This window comes from Bos mutus, chromosome 4 (assembly GCF_027580195.1).
Source record: "Bos mutus isolate GX-2022 chromosome 4, NWIPB_WYAK_1.1, whole genome shotgun sequence".
NCBI classification, from domain to species: Eukaryota; Metazoa; Chordata; class Mammalia; order Artiodactyla; family Bovidae; genus Bos; species Bos mutus.
Window position 1 is genome coordinate 11,313,923 of NC_091620.1, and position 25,433 is coordinate 11,339,355.

The 25,433-nt window shown below is 41.5% G+C and overlaps 1 protein-coding gene across 5 annotated transcripts in view; it reads right to left on the reverse strand.

Moving 5' to 3' along the window:
* LOC102266550 (solute carrier family 23 member 1) overlaps positions 1-25,433 on the reverse strand; it is an 89,253-nt gene that overhangs the window by 47,955 nt on the left and 15,865 nt on the right. For 2 of the 5 annotated variants that reach the window (XM_070369053.1, XM_070369049.1), the window contains exons 2-3: positions 13,122-13,265; positions 11,204-11,360 (exon numbers count right to left, since the gene is read on the reverse strand). In XM_070369053.1, coding sequence (XP_070225154.1) covers positions 11,204-11,360; positions 13,122-13,152 — 188 coding nt within the window. In that variant the 5' untranslated portion in view covers positions 13,153-13,265. Of the gene's footprint in view, positions 1-11,203; positions 11,361-13,121; positions 13,269-25,433 lie in introns of all 5 variants that reach the window. The other 3 variants (XM_070369050.1, XM_070369052.1, XM_070369051.1) reach the window with 3 other exon arrangements.

Below are 25,433 nucleotides of genomic sequence, written 5' to 3' on the forward strand. Positions count from 1 at the left end.
GAAGGGGGAAGGTTGCCTAAGACTCTGGAGTTCCTAAAACTACACTGGAAACTAGAAGGCAAGGGAACAGTGATTTTAAAATTCTGAAAAAAAAAAAAAATTTTCCAATCTAAAATTCTATAGCCAGCCAAGTTATCAATCAAGTATGAGAATAGGATCAAGATATTTTCCCATATGGAGGGTCTTACAAAATTTATCTCCCACGTGGTCTCTCAGTAAACTACTGTGTAATCATGTTCCACCAAAAAGAAGAGAAAGGCATGGGATCAAGAGATCTAGACTTGAAAACTGACATGAAGAGAATTGCCAGGATAAAGGATAAAGGGTAAAGAGGCATCTCAAGATGACACATCTAATATACACCAGGCACACGTAGTGACTGTTTCAGACTACAGCAAGTCAGAGAGCCCCAGGGGGTAGTTCATCAAGAAGATGAAGCTGATAGCTACCTGATGCAATGAAATTATCAAGAAGAGATTTATACAACAGGCAGGGAGCTTATCGTTGAAATGAAAATAAACAGAAACTTGAAAATATTTTTTAAAAGATATTAATTTTAGAGAAAACACACAGGCTTCCCCAGTGGCTCGGTAAAAAAAAAAATCCGCCTGGCAAGACGGGAGCCATGGGTTCGATTCCTGGTTTAGGAATATCCCTTGGAAGGAAATGGCAACCCCCTCCAGTATTCTTGCCTGGGAAATCCCGTGGACAGAGGAGCCTGGTGGGCTACAGTCCACGGGGTCTCAAAAGAGTCAGGCATTACTTAGTAACTAAATGACAACATTATAATGTGAACACTCAGTGTTGACCTATGCTGGGAGGATGGGATTATAGGAAGATGGAAAATGTGCTTATATGTGGTAGGAGTGAGGGGCTGTGAAAGAAAATGAAGTCAGTCATCTATATTGGCACTTCAGTCACTAGTGCATAAGACAGAAGTGTATTAATTAGAAACTCCGGAGGAAATAGCTAAATAATCAGCTTGGAGGGATGAGAGTGCTTGCCTCTGCCTAGAAGAAAGGGGAGGTGGATAGGTCTCCTTTTCTGGTAGGAGAAGGCTGTTTGTCTGTCTTCTTTAAACCCATCACTACCTACTGCCTTGAGAGTGCCTTTGACAGCCACCCACATTGCTCCAGTCCTCCCTTCTGATCTTCCCCAAAGATTTGCACACCTATTCTTTTCTTTTTCCTTTTAAGGGCTTTAATGCTGACCACCACAGGGGAACAGATTGGGGAAACAGAGATAAAAGCAGGTGAATAGACAAAGGTTGCAGAATCTGGGAGGTTGTCTCAAGCCTGGAGCCTTGAGCCATATCTCCCAGCCCCACTTCCAAGACGGTAATGGGAAGTCTATTGGACTTTTGCTGTCAGGCAAAGTACATCATGCGAAATGCCGGGCTGGGTGAAGCACAAGCCGGAATCAAGATTGCCGGGAGAAATATCAATAACCTCAGACATGCAGATGACACCACCCTTATGGCAGAAAGCAAAGAACTAAAGAGCCTCCTGATGAAAGTGAGCTAGGAGAGTGAAAAAGTTGGCTTAAAACTCAACATTAGGAAAACTAAGATCATGGCATCTGGTCCCATCACTCCATGGCAAATAGATGGGGAAACAGTGGAAACAGTGTCAGATTTTATTCTTTTGGGCTCCAAAATCACTGCAGATGGTGACTGCAGCCATGAAATTAAAAGACACTTGCTCCTTAGAAGAAAAGCTATGACCAACCTAGACAGCATATTAAAAAGCAGAGACATTACTTTGCCAACAAAGTCTGTCTAGTTAAAGCTATGGTTTTTCCAGTAGTAATGTATGGATATGAGAGTTAGACTATAAAGAAAGTTGAGCACTGAAGAATTGATGCTTTTGAACTATGGTGTTGGAGAAGACTCTTGAGAGTCCCTTGGACTGCAAGGAGATCCAACCAGTCCATCCTAAAGGAAATCAGTTGTGAATATTCATTGGAAGAACTGATGCTGAAGTTTAAACTCCAATATATGGCCACCTGATGAGAAGAACTGACTCATTGGAAAAGACCCCGATGCTGGGAAAAATTGAAGGTGGGAGGTGAAGGGGACAACAGAGGATGAGCTGGTTGGATGGCATCACCGACTCGATGGACATGAGTTTGAGTAAGCTCTGGAAGTTGGTAAGGGACAGGGAAGCCTGGCATGCTGCAGTCTATGGGATCACAAAGAGTTGGACACAACTGAGTGACTTAATTGAACTGAACTGAAAGATTCAAAGGGTGTGGGGCTCATGAAACATGCCCTGATACTTTTGTAAGAAAAAGTTTTAAATGGTTCTTATTTCCCCTAGTTATAAAGCAACACATGGACTCTGAAGAAAAATTAATGGTAAATAAAAATACAAAGCATAAATCACCATAGTTCCACAACCCATAAATAATTATTAACATTTTTTTCTAATCATTTTTTTTAACCCTTGAGTAGGTAAAATTTATCAGCACACGTACAATATTGGTACATACCTTTCATATATAATGTGTATCACCCAGAAATAACCTTTAACATTTCTTTGATCCTTTTGCCATCTTTAACTAGATAAATGATTATCAGTATACATAAGATGTATTTCTCTCATGGGCTTCCCTGATGGCTCAGCAGTACAGAATCTGCCTGCAATGCAGAAGACCCAATTTTGATTCCGGGGTTTGGAAGATCTCCTGGAGAAGGGCATGACCACCTACTCAAGTATTCTTGCCTGCAGAATTCCCATGGACAGAGGAGCCTAGCGGGCTACAGTCCATAAGGTCACAATGGGACATGACTAAAGTGACTTAGCAAGCACGCACAGACTTGCAGTGGCACATCTGGTGGCTTGTGCGATTTGTCATCAAGGCAAGGGCAAGGTGGCTGCAGACCTCTGACGATGGGCATGGACTTTCTGCAGAACCTAGCAACAGATACAGAGCTCGGGCAGATCAGGGCCCAGCTGCAGGCAAGTCCATGGAAGAAAAGGACCCAGGCTGATTTGGGCAAGACTACATAAGAGCCAGGTCTGAATGTTCTTTGGGCAGAAATACTGGCTCCACACTTGAGACATTCCCAGGAAAATAAAAAGGAGATATATCACTTGGAACCACTCCAGAAAAAGAAAATCCCAGGTAGAAATGAATAATTCTAGAAATAGAATTATTCCAGAAATGGAATTAAGACCCAGAATTACACGGTCAATATTTCATTTTCTTTAGTGATTGCATTTAAACGTAATGCTTTCTTTTGAAATGAATGGTTACATAAATTCAGAACTGAGCACCTCAGTGGGAAGGCCCTTGGGGGATACACCCAAGACCCCTAAAGACACATCAGGGAGGCAGCCATCCCTCTGCCAAGGGTTGTAGCTGCCTGCCCCACAATGGGCACTGCACTCTTCAGCTTTTATCAGGGAAGCTGTTTTTTTTTTGCCTCTTATCATTTCCTTTGACTATTTAACATGGTTTTAATCATTAACATATTCTGAAATCTTATTGCAGTATCAGCATTTGTGTTTGCAGTGTAAAAAGTACATCATTAAATACTGTTTATCTAATAACCTGCAATCAATCAAATCTACTAGACCTTTGATTCACCGGCTATCAGCTAGTTTTATAATTTCTAATGTCTCTAATGAGCAACTGTACTTGTTAGTCTCTAAACAGGAAGCCTATTTCAGGGAAATAATCTCAGGTGTATTCCTGTCCCCACCTTAGTCTAAGACATTAGCATGGCTTTCTTTCTTAATTCCATCAAAATGGAATCACAGATAAATAGCCTGCAGACAAGGATTGAGAAGATGCAAGAAAGGTTTAACAGGGACCTAGAAGAAATAATAAAGAGTCAATATATAATGAATAATGCAATAAATGAGATCAAAAATACTCTGGAGGCAACAAATAGTAGAATAAGAGAGGCAGAAGATAGGATTAGTGAATTAGAAGATAAAATGGTAGAAAGAAATGAATCAGAGAGGAAAAAAGAAAATCGAATTAAAAGAAATGAGGACAATCTCAAAGACCTCCAGGACAATATTAAACGCCCCAACATTCGAATCATAGGAATCCCAGAAGAAGAAGACAAAAAGAAAGACCATGAGAAAATACTTGAGGAGATAATAGTTGAAAACTTCCCTAAAATGGGGAAGGAAATAATCACCCAAGTCCAAGAAACCCAGAGAGTCCCAAACAGGATAAACCCAAGGTGAAACACCCCAAGACACATATTAATCAAATTAACAAAGATCAAACACAAAGAACAAATATTAAAAGCACCAAGGGAAAAACAACAAATAACACAAAAGGGAATTCCTATAAGGATAACAGCTGATCTTTCAATAGAAACTCTTCAAGCCAGGAGGGAATGGTAAGACATACCTAAAGTGATGAAAGAAAATAACCTACAGCCCAGATTATTGTACCCAGCAAGGATCTCATTCAAATATGAAGGAGAAATCAAAAGCTTCTCAGACAAGCAAAAGCTGAGAGAATTCAGCACCACCAAACCAGCTCTCCAACAAATGCTAAAGGATCTTCTCTAGACAGGAAACACAAAAACAGTGTATAAACTCGAACCCAAAACAATGAAGTAAATGGCAATGGGATCATATTTATCAATAATTACCTTAAACATAAATGGGTTGAATGCCCCAACCAAAAGACAAAGACTGGCTGAATGGATACAAAAACAAGACCCCTACATATGTTGTCTACAAGAGACCCACCTCAAAACGGGGGACACATACAGACTGAAAGTGAAGGGCTGGAAAAAGATTTTCCATGCAAATAGAGACCAAAAGAATGCAGAAGTAGCAATACTCATATTAGATAAAATGGACTTTAAAACAAAGGCTGTGAAAAGAGACAAAGAAGGTCACTACATAATGATCAAAGGAAAAATCCAAGAAGAAGATATAACAATTATAAATATATATGCACCCAACATAGGAGCACTGCAATATGTAAGACAAATGCTAACAAGTATGAAAGGAGAAATTAATAATAACACAATAATAGTGGGAGACTTTAATACCCCACTCACACCTATGGATAGACAACTAAACAGAAAATTAACAAGGAAACACAAATCTTAAACGATACAATAGACCAGCTAGACCTAATTGATATCTATATGATATTTCATCCCAAAACAATGAATGTCACCTTTTTCTCAAGCGCACACGGAACCTTCTCCAAGATAGATCACATCCTGGGCCATAAATCTAGCCTTGGTAATTTCAAAAACATTGAAATCATTCCAAGCATCATTTCTGACCACAATGCAGTAAGATTAGATCTCAATTACAGGAGAAAAACTATTAAAAATTTCAACATATGGAGGCTGAACAACACGCTGCTGAATAACCAACAAATCACAGAAGAAATCAAAAAAGAAATAAAAAATTGCATAGAAATGAATGAAAATGGAAACACAACAACCCAAAACCTATGGGACACTGTAAAAGCAGTCCTAAGGGGAAAGTTCATAGCTACAGGCATACCTCAAGAAACAAGAAAAAAGTCAAATAAATAACCTAACTCTACACCTAAAGCAACTAGAAAAGGAAGAAATGAAGAACCCCAGGGTTAGTAGAAGGAAAGAAATCTTAAAAATTAGGGCAGAAATAAATGCAAAAGAAACAAAAGAGACCATAGCAAAAATCAACAAAGCCAAAAACTGGTTCTTTGAAAGGATAAATAAAATGGACAAACCATTAGCCAGACTCATCAAGAAACAAAGGGAGAAAAATCAAATCCATAAAATTAGAAATGAAAATGGAGAGATCACAACAGACAACACAGAAATACAAAGGATCATAAGAGACTACTATCAACAATTATATGCCAATAAAATGGACAATGTGGAAGAAATGGACAAATTCTTAGAAAAGTACAACTTTCCAAAACTGGACCAGGAAGAAATAGAAAATCTTAACAGACCCATCACAAGCACGGAAATTGAAACTGTAATCAGAAATCTTCCAGCAAAAAAAAGCCCAGGTCCAGACGGCTTCACAGCTGAATTCTACCAAAAATTTAGAGAAGAGCTAACACCTATCCTGCTCAAACTCTTCCAGAAAATTGCAGAGGAAGGTAAACTTCCAAACTCATTCTATGAGGCCACCATCACCCTAATACCAAAACCTGACAAAGACGCCACAAAAAAAAAAAAGAAAGAAAGAAAACTACAGGCCAATATCACTGATGAACATAGATGAAAAAATCCTTAACAAAATTCTAGCAATCAGAATCCAACAACACATTAAAAAGATCATACACCATGACCAAGTGGGCTTTATCCCAGGGATGCAAGAATTCTTCAATATCCGCAAATCAATCAATGTAATACACCACATTAACAAATTGAAAAATAAAAACCATATGATTATCTCAATAGATGCAGAGAAAGCCTTTGACAAAATTCAACATCCATTTATGATAAAAACTCTCCAGAAAGCAGGAATAGAAGGAATATATCTCAACATAATAAAAGCTATATATGACAAACCCACAGCAAACATTATCCTCAATGGTGAAAAATTGAAAGCATTTCCTCTAAAGTCAGGAACAAGACAAGAGTGCCCACTTTCACCATTACTATTCCACATAGTTTCGGAAGTTTTGGCCACAGCAGTCAGAGCAGAAAAAGAAATAAAAGGAATCCAAATTGGAAAAGAAGATGTAAAACTCTCACTGTTTGCAGATGCCATGATCCTCTATATAGAAAACCCTAAAGACTCCACCAGAAAATTACTAGAACTAATCAATGATTATATGTAAAGTTGCAGGATATAAAATCAACACACAGAAATCCCTTGCATTCCTATACACTAATAATGAGAAAACAGAAAGAGAAATTAAGGAAACAATTCCATTCACCATTGCAACGGAAAGAATAAAATACTTAGGAATATATCTACCTAAAGAAACTAAAGACCTATATATAGAAAACTATAAGACACTGGTGAAAGAAATCAAAGAGGACACTAATAGATGGAGAAATATACCATGTTCATGGATTGGAAGAATCAATATAGTGAAAATGAGTATACTACCCAAAGCAATTTATAGATTCAATGCAATCCCTATCAAGCTACCAAAGGTAAGATCACAGAGCTAGAACAAATAATTTCACAATTTGTATGGAAATACAAAAAACCTCGAATAGCCAAAGCAATCTTGAGAAAGAAAAATGGAACTTGAGGAATCAACCTGCCTGACTTCAGGCTCTACTACAAAGCCACAGTCATCAAGACAGTATGGTACTGGCACAAAGACAGAAATATTGATCAATGGAACAAAATAGAAAGCCCAGAGATAAATCCACGCACATATGGACACCTTATCTTTGACAAAGGAGGCAAGAATATACAATGGATTAAAGACAATCTCTTTAACAAGCTGTGCTGGGAAAACTGGTCAACCACTTGCAAAAGAATGAAACTAGAACACTTTCTAACACCATACACAAAAATAAACTCAAAAGGGATTAAAGATCTCAACGTAAGACCAGAAACTATAAAACTCCTAGAGGAGAATATAGGCAAAACACTCTCTGACATACATCACAGCAGGATCCTCTATGACCCACCTCCCAGAATATTGGAAATAAAAGCAAAAATAAACAAATGGGACCTAATTAAACTTAAAAGCTTCTGCACAACAAAGGAAACTATAAGCAAGGTGAAAAGACAGGCTTCAGTATGGGAGAAATAATAGCAAATGAAGCAACTGACAAACAACTAATCTCAAAAATATACAAGCAACTCCTACAGCTCAATTCCAGAAAAATAAATGACCCAATCAAAAAATGGGCCAAAGAACTAAATAGACATTTCTCCAAAGAAGACATACAGATGGCTAACACATGAAAAGATGCTCAACATCACTCATTATCAGAGAAATGCAAATCAAAACCACTATGAGGTACCATTTCATGCCAGTCAGAATGGCTGTGATCCTAAAGTCTACAAGCAATAAATGCTGGAGAGGGTGTGGAGAAAAGGGAACCCTCTTACACTGTTGGTGGGAATGCAAACCAGTACAGCCACTATGGAGAACAGTGTGGAGATTCCTTAAAAAACTGGGAATAGAACTGCCTTATGATCCAGCAATCCCACTGCTGGGCATACACACCGAGGAAACCAGAAGGGAAAGAGACACGTGTACCCTAATGTTCATCGCAGCACTGTTTTTTTTTTTTTTTTTTTTTAATTTTATTTTATTTTTAAACTTTACATAATTGTATTAGTTTTGCCAAATATCAAAATGAATCCATCACAGGTATACATGTGCTCCCCATCCTGAACCCTCCTCCCTCCCCATACCATCCCTCTGGGTAGTCCCAGTGCACTAGCCCCAAGCATCCAGTATCATGCATTGAACCTGGACTGGCATCTCATTTCATACATGATATTTTACATGTTTCAATGCCATTCTCCCAAATCATCCCACTCTCTCCCTCTCCCACAGAGTCCATAAGACTGCTCCATACATCAGTGTCTCTTTTGCTGTCTCGTACACAGGGTTATTGTTATCATCTTTCTAAATTCCATATGTATCCGTTAGTATACTGTATTGGTGCTTTTCCTTCTGGCTTACTTCACTCTGTATAATAGGCTCCAGTTTCATCCACCTCATTAGAACTGATTCAAATGAATTCTTTTTAATGGCTGAGTAATACTCCATTATGTATATGTACCACAGCTTTCTTATCCATTCATCTGCTGATGGACATCTAGGTACACGTGTCTCTTTCCCTTCTGGTTTCCTCAGTGTGTATGTCCATCAGCAGATGAATGGATAAGAAAGCTGTGGTACATATACACAGTGGAGTATTACTCAGCCATTAAAAAGAATTCATTTGAATTAGTTCTAATGAGGTGGATGAAACTGGAGCCTATTATACAGAGTGAAGTAAGCCAGAAGGAAAAACACCAATACAGTATACTAACGCATATATATGGAATTTAGAAAGATGATAACAATAACACTGTGTACGAGACAGCAAAAGAGACACTGATGTACGGAGCAGTCTTATGGACTCTGTGGGAGAGGGAGAGAGTGGGATGATTTGGGAGAAAAATAAATTTAAAAAATAAATAAATAAAAACAAAAAATAAAAAGTACATCATTAAATACTGTTTATTCGATAATCTGCAATCAATCAAATCTACTAGACCTTTGATTCACAGGCTATCAGCTAGTTTTATAATTCCTAATGTCTCTAATGAGCAACTGTACTTGTTAGTCTCTAAACAGGAAGCCTATTTCAGGGAAATAATCTCAGGTGTATTCCTGTCCCCACCTTAGTCTAAGACATTAGCATGGCTTTCTTTCTTAATTTTATTTCCCTGTTTCTCTGCATGTTTAATTAGGCTGCAGATTCTTTTAACTCTATCTTCTGATTTTGTTTTGTCTCTCACAGGGTTTACCAGAAGGCGAGGCCCACAAGCACCCTCAGTACTGAGATTCCAGTTGGAACATAGTACTGCATCATCTTCTCTGTCAACAACACAGGTGTCCACATATTAGAGATGGAAGGACTTATCGATGTGACACACTTCAACTCCCTCATTTTACAGATGAGAACACTGGGTTTTAGAGAGGGTGAATGGCTTGTGCAGCTTCCCACAACACAGAAGCCAGAACTAGAATTCAGGCCCCCAGCTTCCAAGATCAATGTTTTTCCATTATTATAGTGAACACCATCTCAATTTAAGGCAAAGAGCTTCCCCATCCAGAAGAGCCTTGTGTATGTAACTCTCCATGGGCGGCTCAGGGGTGGGGCCTCCTGGGTGTCCAGGCAGGTGGCTGCAAGGCCTCTCTACTGCAGCACCTGTCACTCCAGGGACTGATCCTGGAAAGGTAGAAGGGATCCTGGATATCAGGGACTTGAGAAACAGACCAGACCAAACCTTAAACCTCTCTCAGCGCTTGGTGGGGGATTGGGGAAAATCTTGGCTTTCAAAGATGATGACAGAAGAAGGAAGAGAGAGAAGGTAAATAATTTGACAAATATGTAGGCTCTAAACCCCTCTCCTCAACAAAAAATGGGAGGCATTAAGCACTGGCATATCTCCTGTAAATGACTTGCAAAAGTAGCACTTTGGAAAGAGCCTTTGATTTGATTTAGAGAAGATTGGGTTAGGAAGGAATATTCTCTAGATACTCTCTGCTGCTGCTGCTGCTAAGTCGCTTCAGTCGTGTCCGACTCTGTGTGACCCCATAGATGGCAGCCCACCAGGCTTCCCCATCCCTGGGATTCTCCAGGCAAGAACACTGGAGTGGGTCACCATTTCCTTCTCCAATGCATGAGAGTGAATAATGAAAGTGAAGTCGCTCAGTCATGTCCGACTCTAGCGACCCCATGGACTGCAGCCTACCAGGCTCCTCTGTCCATGGGATTTTCCAGGCAAAAGTACTGGAGTGGGGTGCCATTGCCTTCTCCGCTAGACACTCTCTACAGGCAGCCTACCTTGGAAATAATCAGCTACCTTGTAACAGCCTTCAATTGTAGTTTGATTCAGATAATTCATAAAGGAAAATAGTTCTCATCAGAAAGAAATTTTTTTTTCTGTTTCTTTAATTTTGTATCTATGTGAGATGATGGATGTTCATTAAATCTACTGTGCTAATCATTTCTTGATGTATGTAAGTCAATTCATTATGCTGTACACTTACACAGTGTTGTCTGTCAATCACATCTCAATGAAACAGGAAGGAAAAAAAGAATAAATAGTAATTTTTCCTCTCAAGTCATTTTCTCATAAGACAGGTTGGGCAGAAGCACATCATAGGGAAAGTTTTCCATTTTCCTCTGCATCTCCAAAACTGGGCACAGACTTGGCACAGATTAGGTCACAAGCAGACTTACAGGGAGATTCCCTCACTTGCACTGCTCCTTCTGAAGTCCAGGGAGGAGTCCCCACAGTGTGTTCAGTAGCACAAGCCTTGTAGAATTTGCAAAGGTAAAAGGTTTCAAGCATGGCCATCTGTAGCTATTTGTATTACTTTAATGAAGAACTCTGGCTAATGTAGGTAGTAAATGTTGGTGCTGGGACTTGAACTTATGTGCTTAATTCTGATCCTGTGCTCCCTCTATCATGTCACACCAGCTTTCTAACTCATCTCAGGCTACAAGCCAAGCAAACCTTATTGCTACCCTGGGAGATAAAAGTCAGAATCCATGGAGAGGAGTTTTACCTACCTGATTCCTAAAAATACTTGCAGGAGAGTGCAGATGCCAGAGACGAAGAAAATGGTGCTGATGAGGTAACTCTGGGTCAGGGGATCATGCTGCAAACACAGGTCCTTAGCCAAGATGAGCGGCACTGCCACAAGCCCCCTAGGGCCGTGAGGAAGTGCTGTAGGCAGAGCAGAGAGAGGACACAAACTTAGAGATGCTGTGGCTGCCTACTCCACCTAATCCTATTCCATCTACTGGAGGCTCAATCTTTGGTCTCAGAGGAGATCCAGGCAAGTGGCAGGAACTAGGAAGGCCTGGCAGCAAGAAGCAGGGACACAACCAGAAGGTCTGGGGTTCAAAGGCAGGACCCCAGGGCTGAGAACTGCTGTTTTAGGTAAGAAACCAAGGTAGGGACGCAGTGTGGGAGGACATAACAGGAACCAAGGAGGTGGCCTTAAGAATACGAAAAGACAAAAGGCTCATTATTAAAATAAGACACAAGGTGAGAGCAAGACCATTGACCAGGCCTGAGCACATTCTTCAAAACTGATTATACATTAGGTCACAAAACAGCATCAGCAAATTTAAGAAGACTCAGTCGCTCAGTCATGTCTGACTCTTGCGACACCATGAATCGCAGCACGTCAGGCCTCCCTGTCCATCACCAACTCCTGGAGTTCACTCAGACTCATGTCCATTGAGTCAGTGATACCATCCAGCCATCTCATCCTCTGTCGTCCCCTTCTCCTCCTGCTCCCAATCCCTCCCAGCATCAGAGTCTTTTCCTAGGAGTCAACTCTTCTCATGAGGTGGCCAAAGTACTGGAATTTCAGCTTTAGCATCATTCCTTCCAAAGAACACTCAGGACTGATCTCCTTTAGAATGGACTGGTTGGATCTCCTTGCAGCCCAAGGAACTCTCAGGAGTCTTCTCCAACACCACAGTTCAAAAGCCAAGGTTAAATACCTCTATTAGTTTCTTATGATTCCTTCAAGACATGCAAAAATTACTACATATACTTATTTCTGCTGTTCTATCTCTCTTTTTATTTGTTAGTCTTTAACATAAAAAAAGATCACACTATACAGTTATTTACTTGACATTTTTCACTTAATCTATGTTGGTGATTATTTTTTAACTGCAAGGTAAATATATCTTTCTCTTTCTAACAGCTACATTAAAAAATTACTTGTTAGAATATGCTACAGTTCTCTAAGATGGATATTTGGGGGGTGTTTCAGGGTTTTGTTTGTTGTTGTGATTTTATGATTAATCAATAGAACATCTTTGTACTTATCTTAACAAGTCTTGCCAGCATATCTAGAGAGAAATTCTTTAAAAAGTTTTTTTTTAATTTAGCCATGCCACACGATTTGTGGGAACTTAGTTCCCCCACCAGGGATTGGACCCATGCGTTGGCAGTGAAATGATGGACTCCTAACCATTGGACCCCTGGGGAATTCTCTACAGAGAAATTCTTAAGCATTAGGGCCTGGGTTAAATAACATGTGTTTTACCAGTTAATAGAAAAGTTGCACCAGATAACATTCCAACAAGTATTTGACAATGCTTGTTTTCCAATATTCCCCAAGCACTGGTTATCAAACATATCAGTTGTTTTCAAACAAATTATAATTGATATCTTGGTAAACAAACAAACAAAAAAAAACTCACAATGGCCCAGTTGGTGTCCTTGATGTGACCTAGTAGCTTAGCATGGGGAAGAATCTTCCCCTAACTCCCTGCCCCCATCCTCAAACTCCTTGGGAGAAAATAGAAAAAAAAAAGAAAAGAGAGCCTTGAGTCCCCTAAAGGTCAACAGCATGGAAGCCAAGAACATGAGCAACTGAAGTTAGATCTTGACTAATTTGACCTGTGTGTGTCGATGTGCCTTTTGAGACAGAGCCTCCTTGCACCCAATGCTTCTGTGTGGCATTACCTGGATCCCCAAGAAGATGCAGAGATACCATGGTGGGATATCCAGGATGCCATAAGCCATGTGGCTGCTGCTGGAACTCTTGAGCTGGCCATCCTTCTTGCTGCCTTGGTCACCTTCATGGGAGCTGAGCACACCATCACCCCTCTGCTGGGAAAAAGACAAAAACACGTTTGAGCATTTCAAGAGGAATCAAGTGCATTTTGATGCCAAAAGTTTGGCCTCTATGTACCAGTGTCAAATCAAATTTGGAGACAGAGTTTTGGATGAAGTAGAAAAGAATAGCTTATTGCTTTGCCAGGCAAAGGGGAACACAGTGGCTCCTGCCCTCGAAAACTGTGTGTCTCCACCCAGTGGGATTTGGTGAGAAGTTTTATAGCAATGGCTCAAGCATGGGGCTGCTAATAAGATTAGGCTGTTTACAGTTCAGTTCAGTCACTCAGTTGTGTCTGACTCTGTGACCCCTGGACTGCAGCATGCCAGGCCTCCCTGTCCATCACCAACTCCTGGAGCTTAATCAAACTCATGTCCATTGAGTCAGTGATGCCATCCAACCATCTCATCCTCTGTCATCCCCTTCGCCTCCCACCTTCAATCTTTCCCAGCATCAGGGTCTTTTCAAATGACTCAGTTCTTCCCATTAGGTGGCCAAAGTATTGGAGTTTCAGCTTCAGCATCAGTCCTTCCAAAAATACTCAGGACTGATTTCCTTTAGGATGGACTGGCTGGATCTCCTTGCAGCCCAAGAGACTCTCAAGAGTCTTCTCCAACACCACAGTTCAAAAGCATCAATTCTTTGGCACTCAGCTTTCTTTATAGTCCAACTCTCACATCCATACATGACCACTGGAAAAACCATAGCTTTAACTAGATGGACCTTTGTTAGCAAAGTAATGTCTCTGCTTTTTAATATGCTGTCTAGGTTGATCATAGCTTTTCTTCCAAAGAGCAAGTGTCTTTTAATTTCATGTCTGCAGACACCATCTACAGTGATTTTGGAGCCCCCCAAAACAAAGTCAGCCACTGTTTCCATTGCTTCCCCATCTATTTGCCATGAAGTAATGGGACCAGATGCCATGATCTTTGTTTTCCAAATGTTGAGTTTTAAGCCAACTTTTTTACTCTCGTCTTTCACCTTCATCAAGAGTCTCTTTAGTTCTTTGCTTTCTGCCATAAGGGTGGTGTCATCTGCATATCTGAGGTTATTGATATTTCCTCTGGCAATCTTGATTCCAGCTTGTGCTTCATGCAGCCCAGCATTTCTCATGATGTACTCTGCATATAAGTTAAATAAACAGGGTGACAATATACAGCCTTGATGTACTCCTTTTCCTATTTGGAACCAGTCTGTTGTTCCATGTCCACTTCTAACTGTTGCTTCCTGACCTGCATACAGATTTCTCAAGAGGCAGGTCAGGTGGTCAGGTATTCCCATCTCTTTCAGAATTTTCCACAGTTTATTGTGATCCACACAGTCAAAGGCTTTGGCATAGTCAATAAAGCAGAAATAGATGTTTTTCTGGCACTTTCTTGCTTTTTTGATGATCCAACGGTTGTTGGCAATTTGATCTCTGGTTCCTCTGCCTTTTCTAAATCCAGCTTGAACATCTGGAAGTTCATGGTTTATATACTGTTGAAGCCTGGCTTGGAGAATTTTGAGCATTACTTTGCTAGTGTGTGAGATGAGTGCAATTTGTGCGGTAGTTTGGGCATTCTTTGGCATTGCCTTTCTTTGGGATTGGAATGAAAACTGATATTTTCCAGTCCTGTGGCCACTGCTGAGTTTTCCAAATTTGCTGGCATATTGAGTGCAGCACTTTCACAGCATCATCTTTTAGGACTCAAAATAGCTCAACTGGAATTCCATCACCTCCACTAGCTTTGTTCGTAGTGATGCTTCCTAAGGCCCACTTGACTTCACATTCCAGGATGTCTGGCTCTACGTGAGTGATCACACCATCATGATTATCTGGGTCATGAAGATCTTTTTTTGATAGTTCTTCTGTGTATTCTTGCCACCTCTTCTTAATATCTTCTGCTTCTGTTAGGTCCATACCATTTCTGTCATTTATTGTGCCCATCTTTGCATGAAATTGCCCCTTGGTATCTCTAATTTTCTTGAAGAGATCTCTAGTCTTTTCCCATTCTATTGCTTTCCTCTATTTCTTTGCACTGATCACTGAGGAAGGTTTTCTTGTATCTCCCTGCTCTTCTTTGGAACTCTGCATTCAAATGGGTATATCTTTCCTTTTCTCCTTTGCCTTTCATTTCTCTTTTCACAGCTATTTGTAAGGCCTCCTCAGACAACCATTTTGCCTTTTTGCATTTCTTTTTCTTGGGGATGGTGTTGATTCCTGTCTCCTGTACAATGTCACAAACCTGTCTGTAGTTCTTCAGGTACTCTGTCTATCAGATCTAATCCTTTGAATCTATTTCTCATTTCCACTGTAAGGGATTTGATTTAGGTCATACCTGAATGGTCTAGTGGTTTTCCCTACTTTCTTCAATTTAAGTCTGAATTTGGCAATAAGGAGTTCATGATCTGAGCCACAGTCAGCTCCTGGTCTTGTTTTTGCTGACTGTATAGAACTTCTCCTTCTTTGGCTGCAAAGAATATAATCAATCTGATTTCAGTGTTGACCATCTGGTGATGTCCATGTGTAGAGTCTTCTCTGTGTTTTTGGAAGAAGGTGTTTGCTATAACACAGAAAACTAACCAATATGATCACATGGACCACAGCCTTGTCTAACTCAATGAAACTATGAGCCATGCCATGTTGGGCTACACAAGACGGACAGGTCATGGTGGAGAGAGTTCTGACAAAACACAGTCCACTGGAGAAAGGAATGGCAAACTACTTCAGTATTCTTGCCTTGAGAACCCCATGAACAGTATAAAAAGGCAAAAAGATAGGACAATGAAAGATGAACCCTCCAGGTCCATAGGTGCCCAATATGCTACTGGAAATCAGTGGAAAACTAACTCCAGAAAGAATGAAGAGATGGAGCCAAAGCAAAAACAACACCCAGTTGTGGATGTGACTGGTGATGAAGCAAGGTCCGATGCTGTAAGAGCAATATTGCATAGGAACCTGGAATGTTAGGTCCATGAATCAAGGCAAATTGGAAGTGGTCAAACAGGAGATGGTAAGAGTGAACATCAAAATTTTAGGGATCAGCAAACTAAAATGGACTGGAATGGGTAAATTTAACTCAGATGACCATTATATCTACTACCGTGGGCAAGAATCATTTAGAAGAAATGCAGTAGCCATCATAGTCAACAAAAGAGTCTGAAATGCAGTACTTGGATGCAATCTCAAAAACAACAGAATGATCTCAGTTCATTTCCAAGGCAAACCATTCAAATCACAGTAATCCAAGTCTGTGCCCCGACCAATAATGCTGAAGAAGCTGAATTTGATTGGTTCTATTAAGACCTACAAGACCTTCTAGAACTAACACCCAAAAAAGATGTCCTTTTCATTATAGGAGGACTGGAATGGCTCAGAAAGTCAAGGAATACCTGAGTAACAGGCAAACCTGGGTTCAATCCCTGGGTTGGATTATCTCCTGGAGAAGGAAATGAAACCCAAGGCAAAGGCTAATAAAGTTTTGCCAAGAGAATGCCTGTCAGGCTAAAGTCCATTTGAACAACAAAAGAGAAGGCTGTGTACAGGGCACTCCTTTTTAATCTGGTCTCAGGTAATACCTGGAGTAACAGGCATATTTGGCCTTGCGAGTGGCACCCTAGCAGGGCCAGTACTTTTGCCAAGAAAACCCCATGGACAGACAAGCAAGGTAGGCTGCAGTCTTTGGGGTCTCAGGTAATATAAGAGAACCTGTCCTTGGGACTGAGGTCAGAGACTTCCACTTTCACAGGTTTTCACTTTCATGCATTGAGAAGGAAATGGCAACCCACTCCAGTGTTGTTGCCTGGAGAATCCCAGGGATGGGGAGCCTGGTGGGCTGCAGTCTGTGGAGTCACAAAGAGTCAGATATGACATGAAACCAGTGATCTTAGCAGCAGCAGCAGGTAATCTGATGAGAACCTTGTTCTTGGGCTTCCCTGGTAGGTCAGATAGTAAAGAATCCACCTACAATACAGGACACCCAGGTTTGATCCCTGGGTTATTTTACAATCCCCTAGAATAGAGGGAATGGCTACCCATTACAGTAATCTTGCCTGGAGAATTCCATGGGCACCAGGAGCCTGGTGGGCAGCAGGCCATAGGGTTGCAAAGAGTCAGATATGACTGAGTGACTAACACACATGATCTGATAAGTTTGAGGTTCCTTTAATCGGAGTGAAGAATGGTGACATCTTCCTCCTTAAAACACTAGGAATAAACCCACCATATGACCCAGCAATCCCACTCCTAGGCATATACCCTGTGGAAACCAAAACTGAAAAAGACACATGTATCCCATTGTTCATCGCAGCACTATTTACAATAGCTCGAACATGGAAGCAACTTAGATGTCCATCGACAGATGACTGGATCAAGAAGTTGTGGTACATATTCACAATAGAATATTACTTAGCCATAAAAAGGAATGCATTTGAGTCAGTTCTAATGAGGTGGATGAACCTAGAGCCTATTATACAGAGTGAAGTCAGTCAGAAAGAGAAAGATAAATATCATATACTAATGCATATATACAGAATTTAGAAAAATAGTACTGAAGAATTTATTTGCAGGGCAGCAATGGAGAAACAGACAGAGAGAATAGACTTATGGACATGGGAAGAGGGGAGGACAGGGTGAGATGTATGGAAAGAGTAACACAGAAATTTACTGTGTTTCTATGAAGTAAAATAGATGCCAATGGAAATTTGCTGTATGTCTCAGGAAACTCAAACAGGGGCTCTGTATCAACGTAGAGGGGTGGGATAGGGATGAAGATGGGAGGGAGGGTCAAGAGGGAGCAGCTATGGCTGATTCATATTGAGGTTTGACAGAAAACAACAAAATTCTGTAAAGCAATTTTCCTTTAATTAAAAACCAAATAAACAAATAAAAAGAATGATGTCATCTTCCATTTATTTGGGGTTTTAGTCCTTTTGTTATTGTTGTTCAGTCACTAAGTCATGTCCCACTCTTTGTGACCCCATGCACTGCAGCGTGCCAGGCTTCCTTGTCCTTCACTCTCTCCCAGACTTTGCTCAAATCCATATCTATTGAGTCAGTGATGCTATCTAACCCTCTCATCCTCTGTCATTCTCTTTTGTTTTTGCCGTCAATCTTTTCCACCATCAGGGTCCTTTCCAGTGAGTGTGCTCCTTGCGTCAAGTGGCCAGAGTATTGGAGCTTCAGCATCAGTCCTTCCAATTAATATTCAGGATTGATTTCTTTTAGGACTGACTGGTTTGATCTCCTTGCAGTCCAAGGGACTCTCAAGAGTCTTCTCCAGCACCACAACTTGAAAGCATCAGTTCTTCGGCACTCAGCCTTCTTTGTGGTCTAACTCTCACATCCATACATGACTATTGGAAAAACCATAGCTTTGACTACATGGACCTTTGATGGCAAAGTGATATCTCTGCTTTTTAACATGCTGCCTAGGCTTGTCATAGCTTTCCTTCCAAGGAGCAAATGTCTTTTAATTTCATGGCTGCAGTCACCATCCACAGTGATTTTGGCGCCCAAGAAAATAAAGATACTGTTTTATCTCTTGAGGTGGAACCAGGACCCTGCCCAAAGTCTGCACTATTGTTTCCTGGCTGTTCTCTGTTGTCTCTGAATCCCCTCCTTTCCCTGATTAGCAACTGTTTGAATCTAACCTTTGGGACTCAGAGAAGGTCATGGAGGCTGGAGTCTGTTCCCCACAAACAAGGAACAAGAGACATGGAAAGTCTTCTGTGCCCAGGATCACCAGAGGCTCCTGCTTAGTTTCACTTTCTTATTACAACCAGACAGATGGACAGCTTTCTAGAAGCAAGAACAATGGTATTGTGGTATATTCTGGCCAGCTTGTGGTTTCTAGATTCAGACTCAAAAGACCAGTGACTTTCTATATTATACATCTGCAGCAAGCCCTAACAGAAAATAAAGTTTGTGGAAGAACGAATGGGGATCAACTCCATGGTCAGAAAATGGGCAGAGGAATTCCTTGATGACTCATTCAGTGGTTAGGACTTCATGCTTTCACTGCCAAGGGCATGGGTTCAATCCTTTGTCTGGGAACTAAGAGCCCACATGGTGTAGCCAAAAAGAAAAACTGGGTTTCTCAAGAAAATATGCAAGGAAATGGGGATTCTGACCCAGATGTTGTAGCTGTCCTTGTTTATGCTCCCAGAGGCCAGCCCTGTGCCAAAGCCCTTATCATAATGTGTTTATTATAATAGACTATTTCCTTATCCATCTCTTCTACTGGAACTGAGTTCCTAGAATGCATTCACTGTCTCTTACTCTCCTTTGTTGTCCCAGCTTCTAGAACAACCCCAATGCTCAATGTAGACTGAGTAAATGCAGGAATGAATGGACATAACACAAATGTAAATAAGTGTAGAGCATATAGAATGCTCTAGGGTCAATAGCCAAGTTATATTCCTATCAGGTTATTCCAAATTAACTTTGAATCATAAACTCTGTCCTCCAATTTATTGGCTATATAGTTTACCAAACTTGGGCAAATTATTAACATTTATAAGTCTTATTTTTCTGATCTATGTAACAAAAATGTTAATAACACCTACTTCATAGATGAAAAAATTAAATTGGAACATTAAGAAATGCAGAGATGTTGCTCAAAGGATATAAACAAATAGTATAACATGAATAGGTTCTGGGAAACTAATGTACAGTGTGGTGATTATAGTTAATAATCAGATCAGATCAGATCAGTCACTCAGTCGTTGCTAACACTCTTAGTGACCCCATGATGGCATTCCAGGCCTCCCTGTTCACCAACTCCTGAAAGATGATCAGACTCATGTCCATCCAGTCAGTGATGCCATCCAAATTTCTCATCCTCTGTTGTCCCCCTTCTCCTCAGGACCCCCAATCCTCCCAGCATCACAGTCTTTTCCAATGAGTCAACTCCAAAGAATGCTCAAACTACTGCCAAAGTACTGGAGTTTCTCTTTAGCATCATTCCTTCCAAAGATTTCCCAGGGCTGATCTTCAGCAGAATGGAACTGGTCTGATGATGGTTTTGCAGTCCAGAGGAACCACAGAGTCTTCTCCAACACCACAGTTCAAAATGCAAGAAATTCCAGAAAAACATCTATTTCACAGTCCAACTGTCACATCCTTTGACATGACCAATAAACTGGAAAAACCATAGCCTTGAATACCGGACCACCTGGTTGCCTCTTGAATGTCTCTATGCAGGTTGAATATAGTTATCTAGGTTGGAACAAAATTTCCTTCCAAATAGGAAAAGTACATGTCTTTTAATTTCATCCTGCAATCACCATCTGCAGTGATTTTGAGAAACACTGGACAGAAAAATAAAGTCTGACACTGTTTCCATTGTTTCCCCATGTATTTAACCTCAGTGATGGGATCGGATGCCATGATCTTCGTTTTCTGAATGTTGAGCAGAGGAACTTTAAAATCCACTTTCTTTCATCAAAGTGAAAGTTCCTCTTCACTTTCTGCCATAAGGGTCAACATTCTGCAAATCTAAGGTTATTGATATTTCTCCCGGCAATCTTGATTCCAGCTTGTGTTTCTTCCAGTCCAAACAGTGTCAGACTTTCTTTGGGGGCTCCAAAATAAATAAGCATGGTGACTGCAGTCACAAATTAAAAGATCCTTTTCCTATTTGGAACCAGTCTGTTGTTCCATGTCCAGTTCTAACTGTTGCTTCTTGACATTACAAATTTCTCAACCAGAGGCAGATCAGGTGGTCTGGTATTCCCATGGTTTTCAGGATTTTACACAGTTTATTGTGATCCACACAGTCAAAGGCTTTGGCTGAGTCAATAAAGAGAAATAGATGTTTTTCTGGAACTCTCTTGCTTTTTCCATGATCCAAGACTCTTGATCTCTGGTTCCTCTGCCTTTTCTAAAACAGTCCTTGAACACCAGAAGTCCTGGGACGGTTCACATATTGCTGATGCCTGGCTTGAGAATTTCCAGCATTACTTTACTAGCGTGGGAGATGAGTGACTCATTGGAAAAGACTCTGCATTGCTGGCATTGCCTTCCTTTGGGATTGGAATGAAAACTGACCTTTTCCAGTCCTGGGGCATCACTGATTTAGTTGGACAAATTTTGAGTGAATATCCAGGTGTTGGTGATGGACAGCATCATCTTTCAGGATTTGGAATAGCTCAACTGGAATTCTATCACCTCCTCTAGCTTTAATACTGTATTATATATTTGAAAGTTGCTAAGAGAGTAAATCCTAAATGTTTTCAGCACAAAAAAGAAGTGGTGACTGCATGCCATGATGGAGGGGTTAACTACTAAGAACTGCTGCCTAGTCACTAAGTCACTTCAGTCATGTCCGACTCTTTGAGACCCCATGGGCCATAGCCTGCCAGGCTTCTCTGTCCATGGGATTCTCCAGGCAAGAATACTAGAATGGGTAGCCATGCCCTCCTCCAGGGGACCTACCCAGCCCAGGGATCAAACCCAAATCTGTTGAGTCTCCTGCATTGGCAGGCAGTTGTTGATCATTAGCGATACCTAGGAATCTATTAATAATTGCTATGGTGGTAATTATTTTGCAGCATATAATTGTATCAGGTCAATGTCTTGGACAGTTTAAGCTTACACAATGTTATATGTCAATTACATCTAATAAACCTGGGGAAAAAAAGACAGAGCATGAAGTACATAGTCCAGTGTCCTGCCTGCATGGTGCACCTACCCAATAAGTATTAGCTGCTATAATTATGATAAGCTTCTGGTCCTATGTTTCAAAGGCTTTTAACTCACACTTCAGTGACATTAGAGCATCTGTAGGTGGAGTGACATTAGAGCAGCTGTAGGTGAGAGGAATAGGAAAACAATGTCTTCAGTGTGGCCAGAATGGGGCAAGGCCACCAGCATGAAGATCAGGCAATTAGGTGACAAGCCCCAGCAGGGTCCTGGGCCCTGGTCAGACCACAGAAGAATAGCAGGTTCCACACAGTGGCACAGCCAGGGTGCCCTGAAGATAGTGTGGGCTTCTCACAGAGAAAGTTCTGGAAAGGATGTTAAAGGTACCAATACCAACACCAACCACCATAGTCAAGCACCCTTTACTCAGCACAGCCTCAAAGAACAACTTCTGAACTGAAGCTGCACTATGACTCCTGGGAATGCTAATCACTTCAATGCTATGGGCTTCTCCTATACAAGAAATCTGCTATTTTTTGTGACTATATTGATATAAAGATACATTATTATGTACTGAAAAATCTCTCTTTTGTCTAAAAATTATTGTTTTTTTTCCTTCTGATTTTAAAAGAAATGGGAGCAAAATTGTGGGCACAGACACCATGGCTACTCTCCCTAAGGATCAGTGGTCCTGCTCTGGAGAAGTAGGAGAAGCAGATGAGTCAGGGACAAGGGGTCACCAGTTGCTTTGAAGTGGAGAGAGACAAGAAAGCCACCAGATGAAGAACTGGGTGTTTGTCCCCTACCTCTTCCAGAACAGCACTGGAACATCATATTCTAAGACAGGGTTTCTCAACCTCAGCACCATTGCCATTTTGGACAGGATAATTCTTCCTTGTGTTGTGTGTGTTCATGGCAGGGGTTGGGGTGTATCATGCACCCTAAGATATTTAGTAGCATCTTTGGCCTGGACCCACTAGATGCCAGTGGCAAGCTCCTGCCCTCACCTTCAGTTGTGACGACCCAAAATGACTCCAGACATTGCCAAATGTCACCAGCAGGGTAAAAATCACCCCCAGTTAAGACCTGCCATTTTAAGGGTGTTGTTCAGATCCCACCAGGGAAGCTGCAACTAAGGACAATTCTGGCTGACGTGGAGAGTGGGTGGGATAGATGTGCCATCTCCACGTGGAGACAGAGGAAGCCAGTCCTCCTCCTCCATGCGATGGACCACAAATCGGATCTCAGCTCTCCCAGTAAGCGGGGGCCCCACCACTGGCGATGGAGAAAATTTCCCAGAGTGCTAAGGTCCAGGCAGTGGGAGGAGCTCAGGGCTGCGGTCAGGCTTGCAGAGAGTGGGTGCACTGAGTCAGCCACAGCACAGCCCTGCAGAGTCACCCTGTTCCTGGGGCTAGGTGCAGCGTTTGCCCATGAATCTATTATTTAGTTTCTGAAACTTAAATGCAAGAGTTTTGCTTCTACTCATCTATTCAGCAATGCCTGGAAGCATGCCTCCCAAACCTGCTGCAGGAAGCCTTCCCTGACTTCTCTCCACTCTGGGACTACTGCCCCAGCATGCCTCACAGCCATAACACGGTTTCCTCATCCAAAAGCCCATAAAGTCCCATAACTTCTCTACTCCATCAGTAGCACAGAGTTAGTGCTCACAGCACAATCTGTTGAGTGAAAAATAAATAAATAAATAAATGAACACATGCATAAATTAATGACCATAAAGATTCTCTCATTGACTTTTTAAAATAAATCCATAACTGGTTAGAACTCTTTGGAAACATTATGCTGATCCTATTTGGATTCCTGAAAAGAAGGCGGTCCTGATGCAGCTTCGATACTTGGATTGGATGTGAAAGAAGGGTGGTTTTGCCTAAGCAGGTCAAGGCCAACCCAAAGACAGCCTGGAAGTGCCCAAGGGAACTCCGGAGCACTTATCGCGACGTTTTAGTGACCGCGTGGTGCAGCCTTTGAGCACAACCGCAGAAGAACCGGCGAAAGAAAAGAGGAGGGGCAGAAGGAAAAGAATGGTTGTTGATTGGCTGGCTGGTTGATTGACGCTGCGTAGGCTACACAGAACAGCAGACCGTGCAGTTTGAACTGGGGCCGCGGTGGTCTGTCAGTGCCCTGCTTGGCAGCCATTAGCACATCACTTCCTGTCTCTCAGACTCCGTGTCCCCTTCTGACTCTGAGAGGATTGCAAAAATACTCAAAAGTGTATGTGGCTTCCTGTTATGTGCGCCTGTGAATGAACTCACACGACTTGGGCAGGTACAGCTCTGGCAAACTCACCTCATACCTTCTCCCAAGACGCCTTGGAATTCTCAGAAAGGTGAAGGGGCGGCGGCAGGGGGTGGGGGGAGGTTTTGGTGGGGACATTAGGGGGGATGTTAGTTTGGGGCCTTCCCCTTACCCCCGCCATTTAAGGGTCAATGAATGACTCTTCATTCTTTATGGCAAAAAGTAAAGAAGAACTAAAGAGCCTCTTGATCCAAGTGAAAGAGAGTGAAAAAGTTGGCTTAAAGTTCAACATTCAGAAAACTAAGATCATGGCATCTGGTCCCATCACTTCATGGCAAATAGATGGGGAAACAGTGGAAACAGTGGCTGACTATATTTTTCTGGGCTCCAAAATCACTGCAGAAGGTGACTGCAGCCATGAAATTAAAACATGCTTACTCCTTGGAAGGAAATTTGTGACCAACCTAGACAGCATATTAAAAAGCAGAGATATTACTTTGTCAACAAAGGTCCGTCTAGTCAAGGCTATGGTTTTTCCAGTAGTCATGTATGGATGTGAGAGTTGGACTATAAAGAAAGCTGAGTGCTGAAGAATTGATGCTTTTGAACTGTGGTGTTGAGAAGACTCTTGAGAGTCCCTTGGACTGCAAGGAGATCCAACCAGTCCATCCTAAAGGAGATCAGTCCTGGGTGTTCATTGGTAGGACTGATGTTGAAGCTGAAACTCCAATACTTTGGCCACCTCATGGGAAGAGCTGACTCATTTGAAAAGACCCTGATGCTGGGAAAGATTGAAGGCAGGAGGAGAAGGGGACGACAGAGGATGAGATGGTTGGATGGCATCACTGACTCAATGGACATGGGTTTGGGTGGACTCTGGGAGTTGGTGATGGACAGGGAGGCCTGGTGTGCTGCGATTCATGGGGTCACAAAGAGTCGGACAGGACTGAGCCGCTGAACTGAACTGAACTGAATGACTCAGGACTTCCCTGGTGGTCCCGTGGTTAAGATTGCCTTCCAATGAAGGGAGTGAGGGTTCGATCCCAGGTTAGGGAGCTAAGATCCTACATGCCCAGTGGCCAAAAAAACAAAACATGAAAGAGAAGAAGTATTATAACAAATTCAATAAAGACTTTGAAATTGGTCAACATCAGAAAACAATCTTAAAAAAAAAAGTCAGTGACTCCAAGAGTGTTCTCTGCCTGATGACTGAATATTCTAAGTTTGTCTGGATATCAATCTGGACCTGATGAGGCTATGGAAACCACTTCTGTAATTGCTTTAC